This window comes from Gallinula chloropus (assembly GCF_964237585.1).
Source record: "Gallinula chloropus genome assembly, chromosome: 2".
NCBI classification, from domain to species: Eukaryota; Metazoa; Chordata; class Aves; order Gruiformes; family Rallidae; genus Gallinula; species Gallinula chloropus.
In genome coordinates this window covers 28034755-28054802 of record NC_140086.1, presented here as the reverse complement: position 1 = coordinate 28054802, position 20048 = coordinate 28034755, and the positions used below count along the sequence as shown (strand labels likewise).

The following is a 20048-nucleotide window of genomic DNA, read 5'->3' as shown; positions in this document are numbered from 1 at the left end:
GTGAGAAGCCCAGAACTGGACACAACACCTAAGGTGCGGTCTCACCAATGCCAAGTACAGAGGAGTCATCTGTGTGTGAAGAGGAGGTCAGTGAAGATGGGAGACTCAGCAGTTACACTTGAACACCTATGACAAGAATTAATGTTTAACGTTAACTCCAATGTTCCCACAGTGTTACTGGGGTTCAAGAAAGTGCCACTGGGAAGAGAAAAGCATTTAATCTTTAAAGAGAGTTTGACATCTTTTAATCTGTAATCCTTGTCAGGCCTCATTAGTTGTTTGATCAACTAGGAAACTGATTGCACCAAAAAAAGATGGAAAAAACCACATATAATTATAAAATATTCAGGGCTGCTAAAACAGACATACTTTACAAAGGAAAGAAACCTTTTGAGAAGTTGGGAGGGGGCAGGTTGTTTGCTTTAAACTGACTGTTGACTCGTGTTTTAACAACATAGATTTATGATCAAATGGCTAGTGTCACGTGGAGGAGCTTTGCTCTACTCAGAAAACTTGGCTTTAACTCATAGGATTTTAAGGAAGTGTTCTTTGGGAGTGTTTTCAGAGCATGTGGAGGGGGGGAAGGGAGGAGAAATACATTTCTTTTGAGACAGGTACCCAGCCCCCCCAAAAAAGTCCATTGTTCTACGTAAGCATCATTATGAGTCAGGAGGACCCAAGCATTGAGACAGATGGCACAGTCCCAGCAGTTACATTTCTCTTCCCCATCCCTAAGGACCTCAGCCCCAGAGGGGCATGATGTGTGCACAAGGCTGATTTATTGACGCAGCTATGCAGTTACATCATTTTTCCCAGCTCTCAGCATACTTGGATCCTGTCCTGCAAGCACCAGACTGGGAAGCTTTTACAGTCATGTTTTGTTGGACTCCCTTATACAAAAGTGTTCCAGGGACAGGGTGTTCAAAACTCAATCCCTATGCATGCTAGTGGATTCTACTCAGATGTCAAGTGAGGTTAACAACTAAACAAGCTGCATTATTCACTGCAACAGCAATCTCATCTCTAGGAACAGCTAAAGCTCTTTTCTTTATCCTCATATTCATATAATTCATATCCATATAATATTTTCTATTCACACTTATATTCATATAATTAAATATTGACATTAACCAGAGGCTAGAGTTTTTGTAGGGTTTTTTCTCCCTTTTTTCTTGAGCTGTACACGCTTCAACATTTGTGCATATAATTTTCAGATGAATGTGATGAAACAAATGATAGTGAAATAAAGAGTGAGAACAAAGTTTAGGGAGAGCTATACCTGTAGGGGACACTCCAGCTGCGTTAGAACATGTTTCCAGGGGCACAGCGTCTCCTTCTTCCCTAAGATAACTTCAATAACATAGCATAGAATTGTGATTCAAGGTAAATAATACAAGAGTACCGAGTTCACAAAAACTTCAGCATCTGTAACTGAAGACAGCGGCCTCACGTGTTATCTATTAAAAATGTACAGAACAGTGAAAGCTAAGACAATTCCCTGGTATGTGGTTCCTGGACTGAAAGAGAAAAGCAAGCAAAATAGTTGTTCTTTGTGCCGTTTACGCCTTGTATGCTAATTATCTTATCCGTGTCTCTGATGCCATGTGTGTTACAAAAGATGTTCTCTCCTCTTGTTTTCAGGTAATGATCGGTGAGGATGCCAGCTCCCTGGCGAATAAGCTGCAATAAAAAATCCAGAACTAAGAATGGAAAAGCTGAAATGGACGATATGGCAGAGAGAAGTGAAAAAATGCGGATGAAGAAAGAAATCACATTACTAAATGGAGTTTCTCTAATTGTAGGGAACATGATTGGCTCTGGGATATTTGTGTCACCCAGAGGTGTTTTAATGTACAGTGCTTCCTATGGACTCTCTCTAGTCATCTGGGCACTCGGTGGAATGTTTTCACTGTTCGGAGCGTTGTGCTATGCTGAATTGGGAACATCCATAGTTAAATCTGGAGCCAGTTATGCTTATATCCTGGAAGCATTTGGTGCCTTTGTGGCCTTCATCAGACTCTGGTCTTCCTTGCTAATTATTGAACCAACAACTCAAGCAGTGATAGCAATCACGTTTGCTAACTATATCGTTCAACCGATCTTTCCACATTGTGAGCCGCCATATGATGCAGTCAGGTTGATTGCAGCTGCCTGTATATGTAAGTAACATTATTATTCCTCCAAGTTAAGAACCACAATTGTAGATGCCCAGAGAGACTTTTGTGAATTTCTATCCCTTCACCTTCTGTGAAAACAATTATTGTCTCTCTAAAACATGTTCTTAGGAACCAATACTCTCTTATTCAGATAGATTTTATTTGGGGCTGGGGACTATTAGAGGGGAGAGAATTACAAAAATTTGGCTGGGGAAAACTATGACTGCTGATTAAAGATATATATATATCATTATGGATTGTTAGCCTAGTTGGCAGCACATATTTGGCCCATGCTCTTTCTCCCCTATTTCTCACAAGTCACAAAAACTGAACAAAAATCTTAAAATTCATATGGAATTAAAAATACTCTGCCTAATATGAGTGTTGTCTCTAGAGACATCGTGTAATGTACAAACATTCCATAGAGTTGACTTCATCATGACTGTATGTCTTAGGTGAACACGGGGATAAGGATTACAAATCTCCACCAGATGGATTGTGCTCAAATTCTTGTCCTTATAAACATGGATTTGTCAAGTCTAGGGTACGTGTTTCTTTGGGGCTGTGCAATAGCATGACCTTTTAAACATGGCTTAAATTGTACAACTCAAGAAAAACTTCTAAAAGGGTAAGCACTTTTAAGATAATATAATGTATACTAGCAATTATGAAGATGTGTTTCTCTGTAGCCCTGACTCTTGCCACTGTGGCGCAGAGGAATTTCACTTCTGAAAAAGGCTTCATGGTTTAACTTAAGACCATGATGACTACTCAGCAGTCCAAATGACTTAGCAGATTAACTTCTCCACTTGCACAGGAAAGCAGTTATTTATTAGATCAAAATTTATTTCCCCAGCATTCTAGATGCACCTCATAAGGCCCCAACACTTGAGAGTAGTCTTCAAATGCTGGCATTTCTCTAAGGCTTCACTTTCTGTGAAGTTATTCTTCCTGTAGTCTTGATGTGAATCAACTTTGTGCTCTGGTACCTCTGATATCTGAGCTGATGCCCCAGGTGTGACTGACAGCTCCTGCTTTCTCATACAGCCAATTAGTTGCCTCACCACTGACTAGGCTTATGACACTCATGTCAAGTGTTTTGAGTAACAACTCAGATTGCTGGGAAAATTACAGTTTATTATATTAACTTTGATATGCAATTTAGCAGTGTCAGATAGCAAATTTATTACTTGTACAATTTGATGAGGTTCAGCAGCAGGGATTTAACTGGAACTTCACCAAAAGGGTGGAGAGAACTTATTTAAATCTATATATTTAGTAGAATTTACTGGGAATTTCATGTCAAGATCCCATTACCTTTAATTTAAGAAATTTACAGAAAGAAATTTACATTGTGGGGAAATTGTGTCAAAGGCCTTACAGAAGTCCAGATAGACAACTTCTGTAGCTCTTCCCTTTTCCACTGAGGTAGTCACTCTAGTCACTCCGTCATAGAAGGCCACCAGATTGGTCAGGCAGAACTTACCCTTGGTGAAACCATGCTGACTGTCTTGAATCACCTTCCTGTCCACCATGTGCCTTAACATAGCTTCTAGGAGGATCTGTTCCATGATCAGAACATCATGGGCTTAATCATGTTTGTGGCCCTCCACTGGACCCTCTCCAGTAGTTGCCTGTCTTTCTTGAACTGGGGAGCCCAAAACTGGACACAATATTCCAGATGTGGCCTTCCAGTGCAGAGTTGGGGGGGCAGGATAACCTCCCTTGGTCTGCTGACCACACTCCTCTTAATGCACCCCAGGATACCATTGGCCTTCTTGGCCATGACGGCATATTGCTAACTTAAGTGGGTGTCCACCAGGACTCCCAGGTCCTTCTCTGTAGTGCTCCTTGCCAGCAAATCAACAACTAAACTATACTTGTGTCTGGGATTATTCTTCCCTAGCTGCAGGACCCTACACTTGCCCTTGCTGAACTTCATTAGGTTCCTCTTCACTCAGTTCTCTAGTCTGTCCAGATCTCACTGAATGGCAGCACAGCCTTCTGGTGTGTCAGCCACTCCTCTCAGTTTTGTATCATCAGCAGATTTACTGAGGGTACACTCTGTCCCCTCATCCAAATCTGACAGCTCTATTCTCCTCCTTTGTCCCAGAAGGCAGTTTCCCAGGGGAACCTATTGGGTAACCCCTTGAACAGCTGGAAGGGTTCTTTCCTAAAATTCAGCATCCTGACTTTAGTTTTGCCTGACCCCTATCCCTCAGGACTGCAAAATGCACCAGTATCTGATCACTGCAACCTAGGCTGCCCTTAGTCTTGACATCCCTGACTAGCTCACATGTGTTGGTAACCATCAGGTCCAGTATCACATTCCCTCTGGTAGGGATTATTATTATTAAGCCAGCCTATTACCTGGCTTAAGAAGTTATCCTCAGTGCATTCTAGGAGTTTTCTGGTTTGCCTACAGCTCACTGTGGTACTTTTCCAGCAGACATTGGGGTGGTTGAAGTACCCCAGCAGGACAAGAGCCTGCAAGTGCTCCTCGTAGCTGCAATAACGTGGTTTCATCAATGGGCTCCCCTTGATCAGGTGGCCTGTAGTAAGCACCAACCATAAGGTTCCCTATGTAACCTCTGTGTCTGATTCTTATCCATAAGTTTTCAGTCTGCTTGTGGCTTTTCTTCTGAGACAACTCCACACTATCCATTTCTTGATGCAGAGGTCAATCCCTCCACCCCTTCTTCCTTTACCAGACCAAAGTTTATGAAAGTCGTTATTTACAGACATGTTTGAAATTATATTCAAACCTGACATTAGGCATGAACAATCATTATGTCATCTGTTGTGGGCTTTTTTAATACCAGAATAAAAACAAAACTCTGTCCCCATTGCATGACACTGTGTACTAATAGGAAATAGCAGGGGCTAATCAGATCCTGCTCCTGTTAAGGGGTCTATTATTACCTTACCAGCTGGCATGATACTGTCAAATACTCAGAGACACTCGTGATAATGAAGGCAAGAAGTTCTTTGAGCATGTGTGGTTGGGTGCTGATTTCCTTACTATATTGAAAGGTTTCAAAATGGTTTTCATTTTAAGAACTACAAAACCTTTTTTCTTCCTTTCAAAACTGAAGTGTAGATTATAGGTTGGTCAAAGAAGCAAAAGGAAAGACTGACAGGACTGCTAGAGAAGAAACAGCCCATTCCGATCCATGCTTGAGAGCACTCTGGACCTCCCATGCTGCATTTGTCCTGATCTCTTCTCCAACAGCTGGGCTTCATACCTAGTACCAATGCATGCCCTTATCTTTCCTCATCTATTTCTGGTTTTAATTATGGAGTTGCAAGAGAGATAAGTTACCCATGATACCACATATGTGTGGTCGAGTGAGAGGAGATGGGCATGCAGCTTGGCCCCTGGCTGAATGGCCAGGCAGCATCACTTGCCACAGCACTTTATCTGCTCATTGGGGTTTAACTTCTCAACAAAACTGAATGCAAAGATATGGCAGAAGTAGTAAAAGAGAAAAGGTTTACCCCACCTACTTTCTCTAACCAACTGCTCTGTTATTTCTATCAAATTCTGTCAAAATTGAGGCTTGAGATAACTCTATGAGTACTTCTGTAATCTTCAGACTCAAGCTCAATGTGTGAAAGACAGCTTCTAAGACATGGGCACAGAGTAACGTGGAGAATGGCACAGAGAATGCTGGCCTCGCTCAACTCAGTACCTTGTCCAAACTATTCAGTGCAGAAACTACTCTTACTCTGTACATAGACTGGAGCTCAAACCAGCATGGAGAACTTTGGGAAAAACTTGAATTCAAATAAAAGGTAGAAAGAAATCTCACCTTCTGCATGTGAGCAACTCCATAGACTTTAATAAAATTTAAAGATTATTTAAAAGAAGCAGGAGTTAGTCCTAAAATTCAAAAGCTGATGTGTTTTGTCTTACCTACTGTCAGCAAAGCAGTATCCTTCAGAAAGCCATTGTGTGAACTTTCAACTAGGCACTTGATTTATTTTAATAAACCTCCTGAAAGGGTGAGATTTGATTCTATTTTATTCCGTGAAAGAGGGTTGGTATCTAGAAGGATGGATTTGAAATATGCGTGAAGTGATGTAAAACATACAATGCTCTTCTCATACACATTTTTTTTCTCTGCAGGTTCCTTAACATTTATTAATTGCGTTAATGTGAAGTGGGGAACCCGTGTACAAGATATTTTCACATATGCAAAAGTTATGGCTCTTATCTTGGTGATATCTGTTGGTCTTTACAAAATTGGTAAAGGTAAGAATTATTTTAATTTACTTAAATTCCCAAAGATGAACCCTATTTGAGTTTCAAAATCTGTGTAGGAAGATCAGACTCTTTAAAACTTACAAATGAAGTGTTGTTTATTCTGGGAAAAAAACCTGCCTGCCATAGGAAGATCAGAGGAATGTTATGGCTTGTTAAGCAATGGGGGTTTAATTATTCTTCTAATCTTAGCGTGGCAAAACCAACACTTGCCAAGTTCTGCATTGCTCAGCCTGAATAGCAAATAGCAGCTGAATTAACATCAGTTGAGTGCTCACTAGTTTAAAGTCAGCCTCAGTGTCTCTGATTCATGCTTGTTAAAGGCAGGTGTTGCTGCTTGTCCTACGACAGGACAGTACAGCAGAAGCTGCCTGCCATGTCTTCTGTATCACTCCTCGCCTCCTGCTCTCCCTGACCTATCCATGGCAGTGCCACCACTATGCTCTGCGAGGGAGAGGATCGGCAATGGAGGAACTCATCCTTTCCTTCACTGGGGAGAGGGTATGCTTGTTCCTGAAAACAAGGGAGGAGGCTGTAATAGCACAGGCCTGTGAATCACCGTGCCTCGTAAGAGATCACAGGACAGATGAGCCACCTTGTATCAGCAGTAGCTGCGTGTGTGTGCTGACACAGGCAGGACGCTGGAACAGTCACAGAACCGTGGATGCAATGCAAAGAGTAAATTTATTTTCGTTACCTCAGGAAGGGGGGAATCTCCGGAACAGCACGTGGGCAGAGGCACACAAGCAGGGGCACATGCACCACAGAGCTCGGTCCTTCCTTGCTAGAGAGTTTTTGAACCTGCTGCTTTCCCCTGGATATCAGGGATTCCTGTGGGTGTAGTTTATCATTGTGCTTTGGTCTCTCCCAGAGCAGGGCAGGAATCTCAAGTGTGTCCTATAGGCTTCCTCTGAGTCTATCACAGGTCTCTGTTATCAGAACACAGATGTTGCACTTGTGGAGCATACAAAACTAAACAACGGTTAGTATGATATACGTCTATTTCTACATCACAGTTGCAAGTCCCTTGAGCACTTTTACAATCCTCCTCAACAACCTCCTGTTACTGCCCCACACTGGACTGAACTGAATACACTGACAAGCTGCAGACTAGTTTATTCTGATGCTACCTCTGATCTTTGCATGTGAGAATTGATTTGATCTTATTAATTTGGACCTCTGGTACAGTGAAGTCTCTTCCAACTCTAGCTCTGTTGCTTAGTTACTAAGGTTTCTTCATTTTCTTTTCCCATGAAATTCTTAAATAGCCATTGTGCCTTTATTCAGCTGAAGTAAAAATGGTTCCCACTTCTGTTTAGGAATTGTCTTTTTCTCCTGCTGTGAAACTAGCTTATAAAACCTAATGAGGCTGCTTGGTTCTCCATGTTTGTTGGCCACCTTCTTTCCTTGGCTACCCTTGCATCAGCTGTTACATTTTAAAGCTACGCCAGACATAAAGAGAGCTTTTTTGTTTAGCATGCATGTCAGTTGTCACTGGTTTGTTCAAGTCTGAAGAAACCCTAACAAACAAACCCAATCCTGAGGGCAGGACCAGGAGACACAGAGGAAAAGCGTTGCTTAAGAGCCACAGTTATTTGAAGGAGTAGTTCCCCTCAAAGCTGCTGCTGTTTTCCAAAGGTGTGAGTCCATAATGTCATCCCCATAGCAGCTTTGCCCTGTCCCCACAGTCACAAATTTACCCATCCCTTCAAAACTGTGAACTCGCTTGGTGGCATGCAACTGCCCCCTTGCAGTTTGCCCCAGGGGCCATTCCCTCCATGCCTGCAGCCTTAGAGCCCATCCCAGTTCCTATGTGCTGCTCCATGGGGTCAGGGAGAGTAAAGGTGGAAAGGAAACAGAATTGTGAGGAACACAAAATGCTGAGGTAGCAGTAACTCTTTTTAAGCAGAACCGAGCACTTAAATACCAAAAGGACTGGGAATGATGTAGACTTTCTGGAGGAAGCTATGATTGGGTCAATGCACTCCTTTAAACTCAGCAGCTGTCTTCGTAAGATCAGTTACAACATTTTGGCTCTGCCGTATTCCTTCTGATGAGCTCAGATTTGCCTTTTGTTTTAAAATGCTCTGAGTGTATCTGATTTTGAATATGAGCTGTTGTTAGTAAAAAAAAAGCAGCTTTTTCTTCTCCCTTTTGGATTTTTCTTGTTTTTTCCTTCCAATGATTTTCTTCCCCAATGTGTGTGTGCATCTTGTAGCCTCACCTTCCTTGGTCCAAACAGTGTCCTGGTAGTTACCACTTCTCAAAGACCAAATTGCTTTTGTGGTATCTACACACTCCTCAGTTTAACCACAGGGTGAAGTTCTTTCATTTTACAAAGACCTTACTTTCTTCCTTAACAGAAATTTCAGGATATTTCTGTCTTCCTTAATACTTAACCCACTTCCATTTATATTAGAAAGTTGTCTTTCCTTCTGCATACTCAGTAAGGCCTTTCTTCCCCTTTCCAGCTTTGCAGTGAAAGCTCCTAAAGTTTCATTCACATTTCATCTCTTTTGCAGCGCTCTGCAGGTTGACGTCTCAACCAATTGAGCTAAACTAGAGGAAAATTCTGAAAGGAAAGATTTTTCAAGTCTCCTCTCTTCTTTTTGGGAACACCCTTGTGGTGCAGAGCATCTCACTGAGAACCATGCCTCCAGCAGTTCCCCCTCCAGTGGCCACCAGTTCATCTGGTGAAAACAAAAGCACAGATAAGAGGAAGAAATGTGAGACAGATTCAGGAACTGAAATCGAGTTTCTCAAGTGCCTCTGCCTGGCTGACAGGGCACAGCACAGGGCTTCTTCCTTCAGTAGGCTGGGCAGCGCTGCCTGGAGACTGGGTAGTGATGAATTCTGGTAAAATAGCACAAGTCACATCCAAATAACAAACACAAGAAAACACCTTCTGCTGTGTCCCTGTACAAGCGTAGCTCTCTGAACATCTGACTGAAACTTTCCTATCTGTCAAGTGAAAATATAAGCTGTGCACTTTTGGAAATAGTAATGAAACCTGGGTGAGGTGGGGGTTTATTTCTTTTGGGTTAGCTGAGTTTTAGTGTAGTGTCATTCTGCGTTGTAATCCTTGAAATGTGACAGGCAGTCAGCACCTGCTGTTTGTACAGGGGAAACAGAAAACCTGAGAGCTCCATTCAAGGGCTCAGCAACAAACCCAGGGATGATCGCACTGGCTCTCTACTCTGCCCTCTTCTCCTACTCGGGATGGGACACACTCAACTATGTTACCGAGGAAATGCAGAATCCTGAAAGGTAAACGCCTGCTTTTCCTTTGAATTGCTGTAGCACCCTGGTAAGACAGGTGATGGCAGAACAAGCTGCTCTGGTTTTGTTTCCGGTTGGAAATCCTTCAAACTATTTTCTCTGTAAAAACCTTCTTCTTTTCAAAAGGATGATTAAGTATGAGAACTGTTTCTGATTATTGTTCTCACTCACCAATTGCATCACACTAATAAATCACTTGTCTGCATATTTTACACCTTACACAACAGACCAGAATTTTTAGAGGAGGAGAACAAAACCCTGCTAAAAGCAGGGGAAAGCATGGGTCCATCTAGTCCTCTAAAATTCCCTGCTTCTTTTCAGTCAGACAGAACAATTATTTTATTTTTCCAGGACTGGATGTGCCAACAGTAGAGTAAGGCTGTGTCAATTTTATGAGTGTTTTTATCATGTGATCTTCAGCATTACTGTTTATGGGCAAAATACTTAATTTTGCGAAAGATGAAAAGTTAAGTAAAAAATAAATAAAAACTTCACAGTAGCACTGAAAGATCATCTCCTCCCATCTGTAGGGATGTCAGCTGTGTGGGAGTTGTGTGCCTCACCTACTCGGACTGATATAGTCCACCTTGTTTTGGGACATGCATAGGTCGTGAGTCAGGGAAAAAACGGTTTGAACAAGAAAACACCTAAGTGTGCATTTAAATCTCATTGCTTCAGTGCTCTTTTAAATTGCTTCATATAAAAGAGACTACATAAAATTTACAGGTATAAGTGTACATTTTTTTCTCGAAAACTTGTAACAGACCCACAAGCAGCCAATTTAGCTGCTTATGGAATCATTCCACACATAGATGCACATTATTTTGTAACCCCACAATTACAAAATGATGGAGGTATCCATTTATGAGTCTTTGAATTTAGGAACAATCTTCTATTTAAATATTATGCAATTAAAGAACATGAAATAATTTTGCCATTTTCCTTTTGCAGGAATCTACCTATTTCTATTGCAATTTCAATGCCTATTGTAACTGTTATTTACTTGTTGACTAATATAGCATACTATGTAGTGTTGGACATGTCAGCTCTCCTCACAAGTGATGCAGTGGCTGTGGTAAGTTGTATAAAATGATCAACATAAAAATTACTGTATGGATGAGACTGCAGAAAAATCTCATGTAGCAATGTAACGTACTTAGCAAAACAACTGAAATATTTCCATGCCCGACACTATTGCTGTGTTTTAAACTTTATTTTCATGGAGGAGTACCTGTATATTAGAAGAACGTATCCAGTAAATCTGATCTTGTAATATCTTACTTGGTCTGTAAATCCTGCTCCTAACAGTACTTCATTGTAGAAGATGAAGCCAGGGCCAGTCAGAGAAAGAGCTGTGGAACATCTGGGTGGTTTAAGAACCAGTTTGTTTTGCTATCATTCTAATGTACAGTGTGTAATGTTTAATGCTGCAAGAACACAGAAATATTTTCATCCCAAAAATGTACAGTGTAAGTGCTTTTTAAAACCTTACACTGTATTTTATATAAAGGTACAATTATAATTGCTGGATTACTACAGTCATCAGAATACACTAAAGCCAATGCATCTTCTGTTACCTCCTTCACTTGATCTCGGGTTAGAAGTTTATTTATTTGTTTCTTTTGAAGTATCTGCCATTTTTATTTTCATACTGATCAGTTTTTCCAAATCTAATTTCCCAAGTCATTATCAGGTGTTATAAGAAGGTTTGGGCTATGACACTGTATTTGGGCTGGGGCATTTTCACGAGAGTTTCTCAGCATTTTCCATGTGCTTAAGGTAACGGGCCTCACTGTTACTTTCTTTCTCTGTTACAGACATTTGGCGATGAAACCCTTAGCTACGCTAAGTGGATAATTCCTATAGCAGTGGCCATGTCTTGCTATAGTGGCTTAAACTCATCAATAATTGCAGCATCTAGGTATGAAATATAAGATTTATTTTAAATAATGGAAAAGGAATCATATGTTATTAATAGAGAAGGCTCTGGGGGGGACCTTATAGCAGCCTTCCAGTACCTGATGGGGGCCTATAGGAATGCTGGAGAAGGACCTTTTACAAGGGCCTGTAACGACAAGACAAGAGGTAATGCCTATAAATTGGAAGAGAGTAGATTTAGACTAGACATAAGGAAGTTTTTCACTGTGAGGGTGGTGAGGCCCTGGCACAGGTAGCCCAAAGATACTGTGGTTGCCCCCTCCCTGGCAGTGTTCAAGGCCAGGTTGGATGGGGCTTTGGGCAACCTGGGCTTGTGGAGGGTGTCCCTGCCCATGGCAGGGAGGTTGGAACAAGATGATCTCTAAGGTCTCTTCTGACCCAAACTATTCTGTGATTCTGTGATTGAATGAGTCAGCACTCTTTACTACTGCATTATGAAAGTGACACAGTTAATTTTTGCCATGTCAAATTGTTCATTTATGATGTAAGAATTGTTATGATGTGACATGTCTTCTTATGATCAGCACCAACTGATGAACTAAAGCCACTTGAGAGGAGAGCAGCATTTACAACGGTGATAGAAGAATGTTGCCTTTGTCAGAAAGCAACAAGCTATTCCTTGGCTCATCAGTTGAATTTTCTTATTCTTTTTTTTCTCAGGCTTTTTTATGTTGGGGCCAGGGAAGGACACCTCCCTGACAGTCTGAGCTTGATTCATATAAAGTGCTTCACACCAGTCCCTGCTCTCCTCTTCAATGTAAGTGACAGCCTTGCCCCATGCCAGCTTTCTCCTGGGATTCTCCTGTACTGGAGACGTCTTGCTCAAATGCCCACAACTTCTAAAACTCATTGAGGATGATGGTGGTGTTATGTTGTCCAACAAAACCAACCATTTGAGGTTTTTTTCAGTGGAAAGAGAATAGCTTGATTCACGTTCTTGCTCTCTGAACAAAATTAGCGAGTTGTAAGTACAATAGCATTACATAGAAAATAGAGAATAGCTAAATATGTAACAGTAAAGACAGAAGTTGTTTAAGTGTTTATATGAGGTTTTGGAGTGTCACTGGAGAAGAATATGGCAGGGACATCTCTCAGACCCTGTCACAGTCTTATTTTCTAGGACTCGGGTTATAGCAGGAGTAACAAAGCACTTAAATTCCTACAGCCTTTTTTCTGCTTGCTGTCACTATAGAAATAAATCTTGTGACATGAAATCAAGGCATAGAATTAGTGCAAATAATTTTAATAAATAATCCATAAATCTAACAGATTAAAATAAGGGGGAGGATGTGCTCAGAGAAGGTGGAATCATTCCAAAGCATTTCACTGCTGCTTATTTCAGCATATATTTTACCTGGCATCTTCCATTGCCCAGTGTTAGATATGGTTTATGAACAGACTGTCATACCAGCCCTGTTTGGCATGAAATAATATACTAAAAGTTATAATCTCATCATTAATACTCTTCTCAGAGGGATTCTGTTTGTACCAGAAAAATGAGGTATACTTCCTTAGTACATCACCATTCACAGTTTTCACAGGAGAATATTTTCTGCTCATCTCTTAAAACAAACATTAAATTCCTGGTATTTTAGGCCTTTCCATGCCGGCAGTGTAGCATACCTGCGTACCAGAGAATTTACTCTGGTGGTGCCAATGTATGAGTGGTCTGTGAGAGCCTCCAGCAGTGAAACTAAAGTAAAAGTCTCTTTTCAAAATGAAGCCAACCAGAAGAGCAGAAAGCCTGCAGAGACCCCCTCAGTAGCCTTCTCCATAGTGCAGTAGAGTCTGGGGCTCCTTCTCTGTCCTGATTAGGAGCGTTTCCTGCTGGTGCTGAAACTTAACTTCACAAACCCAACATGTCTTCAGCCAAATGTGATTGTCTCACTGATGTGTTTAAGGGAGGGATACACACATGTTTTACAGAGCTTATCTGCAGATTTCTCAGAATTTTAAGCACATCTTTCTTGCGAGGACCCGATCTCCTAAGTCCCGACAAATGTATTGGAAAAAGACTTTTTATATGTTTATTACCTCTTTATTTTATAAGACATGTCTTTATTTTCACATTAAAAATACTTCTTTTTTTCATTATCTCTAGGGCTTAATGACTTTGCTTTATCTCCTTGTGGAAGATGTTTTCCTCCTCATTAATTACTACTGCTTCAACTACTGGCTCTTTGTGGGTCTGTCTATTGCAGGACTAATATATTTGAGATATACTCAGCCGCATAGACCACGGCCTATTAAAGTAAGTAAATGAGAAAAAACAAGCCCTAAAAGCCAGCTAATGCATGTTTTTATTTGATTCTTAATACCACGACCATAACCTTACCAGTTATGTTATAGGCTGTTTATTAGCTGTAGAAATCCTTTCCACATACAAGACAAGAAATGAAGGAGCAAAGCCCATTTGAGTTTACACAAGAACATCTGTTCTGGTCCTTCTGCTGTGAGGTTGAAATTATATTTGTCATTTATTTTTCTTTTCATTAGCTTTATAACCATCTCATTTTCAAAATAAGGAATAAATACATGCCTGGGGTTCTTAGGCCATCCTGGAACTACTCCTTTGTGTATTGTTCACAGTGGATCTCAGTAGAACTAGTGATGAGGGCTCCAGAGAGGTTATGACTGATGAAAATTACACAATTTAACAAATCGAGCAAAATCCCTCCAAAATCCAAAATTCTACTAATACAGAACTTCAAAAGCTTGAATAGCCATATATATTTTGATTGTTCCTTACCCTTGCATAGTGGTCACAGACAGTAAAATGCAAGTTTAATAACTGACTGTAGAAGAGCATCTGGCTGTCAGTTAGGAGAGAGAAACTGCACAGAAACAAAACAGGCTGAAAACTTGTTTCTAGTTTTAATCCAGTGATTGTCAAGGATCCATGGTCAGAAATGTGCAGCTTCCCCCAGGCACAAAAACATTCACTGGCTCCTGTTTCACTGCACTCTGTTGGCTCCATGACCTGTATTTCAACCCTGCAGGGATACAGTAAAAATTATGAGAAATCCAAATTAACACCCAACCTAGACTCTCTTCCCCTAACTTCCAGCGCCATTTTTACCACATAACTTTTTTCATTTAAGTGTAAAATCCTGAATATAAAAATTAGATGGTTCAAACCAAAGGCATGAAATATCCTAAGCACCTGCTGCTAGAAAAGTTTCCAGTCTTCCATAGCAGACTCATTTTTCCTGAAGCATATTCATGCTTCATCTCCCTACATGGAAGATAGAGATTAAATCTTGTCTTTTTGGCAGTTTTGCTGACTGTACTAAAACAAGGATTACAGTCAGATTACAGATAATGACTCTTTAATTCCTATAAGCATTTGCCAGCTTTGTCAGTGTCACAACTCCTCATGCATTCTCCCTTTTCTGAAATGTTGCATTTGATTCTCATCAACTCACATTTTTAACCTTTATAAAGTATTTATACCAGAAAGCTCTCAGGATTTTCAGCTAGTATTCAAAGGTCAGCTGTTAGACTCTTGAGAAGGCCTACTACTACAGCCAGTGAAAAATATTTTAGTGAAAAACAAATCCATAAAGAGGTTATTGCAAGTTTCCTTATTTGTGGTATATTTGCTAAGTGCCCAGGAAAAATGGTTGTAAATCATTCCATTAGTTCTGTAGCATCGACACCGTAATTTGCAGTCTAGCTGAGCTAGTTCCCAATCAAAATTACAATGAGAAGTTTGCCATTGAAGTTAGAGGGAAAACTACCTATTATGGCTCAGTTTTAAAGTACTGCTTTCAAAGACTGATCTCTTACTAATTGGAAAGGAATTGAGCTTGCACAGGCCTGAAAGCAACAAAATAGTCAGATACTTGGGTGTGTGCCAGAGAAGAGGTTCTCAACAGTGTACACAGAAGCTAGCAAACAGTACTGACTGTAGGCAGGTAAAAGATCAGCATGTAGCATTCATGTAGTCAATAGCTATATCTTTATTATTGACATGTCTTAACTTTAATCTGCAAAGCCTGACATTTTTGCAATAGACTATTTGCTACATCTTTTAATAAATTTTTGATTTTTTTTTTTTGTCTCCACAGCTTAACCTCTTCTTCCCTATAGTATACTGTTTATGTTCCCTCTTTCTGGTCATAGTTCCTCTCTACAGTGATACAATCAATTCCCTCATTGGCGTTGGTATTGCTCTCTCAGGCATTCCTGCGTATTATTTAGGAGTCTACCTGCCAGTTGAAAAACGACCTAAATGCCTACAGTGGCTCTCTGGTAAGCAATGTCATCTTGACCTAGGTAAAATGCCAAAATCTTGAATACTTGGTCTGAAGAAAGAAAAAATATTTTTTGCTGGAATCTTTTTTCTTTATAAAGTTTTGCTGGATGGTTGTATACAGCACACCAGCGATTCTTTGCTTCATCGCATGGTCCTGAGAACAAATCCACACATACCTCTACAAAACTGTCCCATATGTGGAGATAATATAGTTATCTTTTATTTGTGGTGTTGAGCCATTTCAGTATGTTGGCTCAATAAAAGCCATGTATGTAACGCGATGAATCCAACTGATTAAGGTGTTTAAAGACTTTCCTAGTATCTGTGTAGTGCTTTCAAATCCCCCAAATCCATATATTTGTCTCGGCTATATTATAATTTGTCTCACACTTTTTTGCTATGTATTACAGCTACAACAACAAAATACATTCAGATGCTCTTCTACTGTGCTCTGTCAGACTTGGACGCAGACATGGAACCTACAGCAGCTAAGAGTAAATAGACATGTCTAGATATTGAGAGTTGTGCCTTGACATATCATATCTGGAGCAATTTGTATCATCTGAAGATTTCCCCATGTGTTCAGTTATACTAAAACACCAGCCACTGTACTATCCATCAGTTTTATGTCTGTTAACTCATGCTTGTTTTATAAAACACTGTTTTACAGGACTTTTTAAAAAAATCTGTTTGTTAATAGTGAGCTATCATATAACACTTTCAAACTATAAAACACTGTATGAACAAACATCTATTAGTAAAGTTCTAAATATTAGATTAATTGCAAAATCATATTAAGAAGGATTAGGTGTAGTCATAATCCTAACAAATACATTAATAAATATAACAAAAGGCAGACCACATACTTACAAGATTCAAGAGCTAAGCTAGGAAGTAGAAGCCACAGTATACTTCTAAAAATATAATGACATTTTTATCCAAAGTAAAAAAAAATAAATTAATTCAAACTGCTAGACATGTTGTAAGTCAATGTAGTACTAGTGTTAAACTATTCTAATGCATCATTCCTGCCCTACATTGTTTACCAAAAGGAGAGAAACAAAGATTTTGATCATTTAAATTCTGTGAGAAATTCTCGTTCATTACCCATTTTGCAGAAGAGGTATTTTCACTGAACAAATGATACCATTGTGATGGCAGTACGTTTGCTTTCCAGCAGAACAAACTGCCACGGAGCACTGTGAGGCACTGAGACATGTTCCAGCTAGAGTATGTTCAGGGAAAACACGTCACCATTTTATAGTGTCCACTGCTTGCCTAGAAGTATCAAAGGTATGACCCGGTGCATCATGCTAATTTTTCCATGGGGGAACTCATATAAGGAATTCACAAGGAGAAATTAAAATGTCCTGATGTTTACAGAATACCTCAAGCCCCTGACCAACCCTTCAAGCCTCGCTAGTTCCTGCTGGCAGGGTAACAGGTCTCCTACTGAGCGGGCAGAGAGCCTCCAGCACAGGCTGCCAGGCCTTCGCGTCTTGTAGGCGCCTGTTGCACAATACCCAGGGCAGGCCCGGGCACTGGACGAGTGCACTCACCAGTGGGTGCCATGAAAGAAAAGGACACTAGGATTATTCTCTTGAGCATTAAGTTTTTCAGTGTGGCACGTGGGAATGTGCAGCTAGTCCTAATCTACTGGAATGGAAGAGATCAGATGATAACTGTCATTAAAAAAAGCCATCGGCCTTGCAACCCAGACCACAAAACCAGCTCCTCCAGCTCTATGTGCTTTGTTGATACGTAGTATTGTTCATTATCCTTGTTGACAAGTTGTACTTCCCTTCTGTATTTCCATTTGAATATAACATACATTGTTTCTAATTCAAGTTTCAGTATTCCTATTCAATTAACCCCAATTAGGGTAACATAACCTTACACAAGTCCCTGTAGCTTCTAGCATTATTGTCTTTTACTGACATTTGCCCAGAGAAAGAGCAAAGCAATAGGCAATCCTTGCTACTTCAATACCAAATATTAGAGCACTAAAATAATTTAAATATTACAGTCACAAAACACCAAGAGGAAAGAAGAATTATTCACTATGGGGATGGTGAGGCCCTGGCACAGGCTGCCCAGAGAAGCTGTGGCCAACCCCTCCCTGTCAGTGTTCAAGACCAGGTTGGATGGGGCTTTGGGCTACCTGGGCTAGTGGAGGGTATCCCTGCTCATGGCAGGGCTGTGGGAACTAGATGGTCTCTGAGGTCCCTTCCAACCCAAACTATTCTGTGGTTCTATGAAGACCTAAGGTACAGTGTATTTTTCCTAGCTCACAACTTCCCCTTCACACACACAACACATGCTTCTCTTACAGTGTAATACTATTTTGATCCTATTCTACAATTGTATGAAAATACTGCATTTTCACCCCATCTCTTAGAAGCTCTGGTTATCCACAGAGCCACAGACCCAGATAGGGCACAAGGAGAGTATGAACCCTGCAAGTTCCTACCAAACTAAACATGACCATCTTTGCCTCCACAGAGTTCAAAGTCTTGGTGCTATGTCACACCAAGACAGCACTGTACCATCTTTTGAAGTTTTATCTTGCAGGCCCCAAGTTCCCAAGTGATTTGAAACACCTGAGGTGACACTTTGGGTGGTAGCAGATAGCAGATAGCAGGCACTACACATGGTTTAATAAGGGCTATGGACTAAGACCATTTCCATAGAGAATTCTGAGCTGAGAAACGTCGTCCTTTTCCTGTTTTCTTTGCAAAAATCTGGTTTTGCATTAATCTGTTAACTTCCCAGGCATGGCACACAACACTCGATTTTCTTTCTTTCTAGACAGAAGAAAAGTAGTAGTCAGGTACAAGGTTATAAATGTGAATAATGTTATTGAAATTCTCTGTTCAGAATCTCAGAAATGTTAATGTGTTTGTTGATTTTTCACTCCTTTGAAATAATTTGTAAGTTATTGTCAAATATCTAAAGCTAGTCATTGATGCTGAAGTGTTAAAATAAACATTTGATCCTTGGCAAATGCTGTAGTCCTGTGGTTTTCAAGGGTAAAAATAGTGTCATGAGTGAAATTTGCCCTGCCTTACATCTTGGAAGTTGGTTTGCCAGGAGAGCAATGAGACTATTGTGTTCTCTGTAACACAACAAAATAAGCATTTACAGAAGAAAAAATATCTAGTTACTCCAGGTGAGACTTTTTCTCACTACGGTGATGAGCAATTCTTTACCCAAACACTTTCTTGTTCTAAGAGTAAACAATTATATTTTTTTACGTTATTCAGATGCTCAATTATACAGTCAAGCAATAAACAGTTTTCCTTTTTCAGAGATAGTCCTGGCTTCCAGGCTAAGTGTCTTGTCATTACCTAACAAGATATTTAGAGGAGGCTGTTTGACATCTAGTTTGTCAGCTAGCATCTCTGGGGTGGAAGGGTACAGACAACACTGGAAGTCTGGCAGGATGCAGGGACATGACACCCTGGAAAACAGAGCTGGGGAAGAGTCTTTAAGTGCAAAAGCAGGGGTAATATAGTACTTGGAAGTAGTACTAGCTCTGTTCCAGGAAACAAGAAAATACAAGATTCTTGCTTTTTATGAAGAATTACAGTTCTTTGAATAAAAATTGGAGACTTGCAATCAGATTCTGTTTCTGCTTCAGCAAAAGTTGGTGTTGAAAGACTGTCAGCCACAGAAAGTCTGAAGATGTCTGGGCTTTGCCGGAGTGTGACAGCTGGGAGGGCTGTTGTGTGCCCCCTGGTTACAGAGGTGAGGAAATGCCTTCGCAGGAGGATACTGAAGTGTGAAACAACCTGAGAGACGCACGACCTGACAGTGGGCAAGGTCAGAGGTCTGTTAGGGGACAAAGTGCCTTAGGCTTACACGTGACTTGAAACTGAAGCCACACTTTCTTGACATTTACCTTCATTGTGTAACAGGAACTTTAGAAGTGTTATTGCACAATCTTTGAATCTGTAGTACTAGATCTGTCAAGTCCCTGTTCTCTAGCTGATAAGCTATCAGGTTTTGTAAATCTCTTATTTTTTTCTGCAGGATTGATTTTTGATTTATGAGGAGTGGCAGCCAAGCAACTATGTGAAGTGCTATAGTTTTGCAACTAGGTCAAAAGCTCCAAAATTTTTTTCTAAATAAGGCATATGAGGAAAATATAAAC

At 40.4% G+C, this 20048-nt stretch overlaps 1 protein-coding gene across 1 annotated transcript; it reads left to right on the top strand.

The window, feature by feature from the left end:
• Window positions 1-1657: 1657 nt before the first annotated feature.
• On the top strand, window positions 1658-16397 carry LOC311188698 (Y+L amino acid transporter 2-like; the record flags this gene model as incomplete). The annotated part of the gene is made up of 9 exons (XM_084260185.1): window positions 1658-2159; window positions 6286-6411; window positions 9543-9687; window positions 10651-10774; window positions 11517-11620; window positions 12298-12394; window positions 13739-13888; window positions 15708-15891; window positions 16306-16397. 9 exons carry the CDS (start codon window positions 1658-1660, stop codon window positions 16395-16397), a joined length of 1524 nt encoding a protein of 507 aa, XP_084116311.1.
• Between the last annotated feature and the right edge of the window lie 3651 nt (window positions 16398-20048).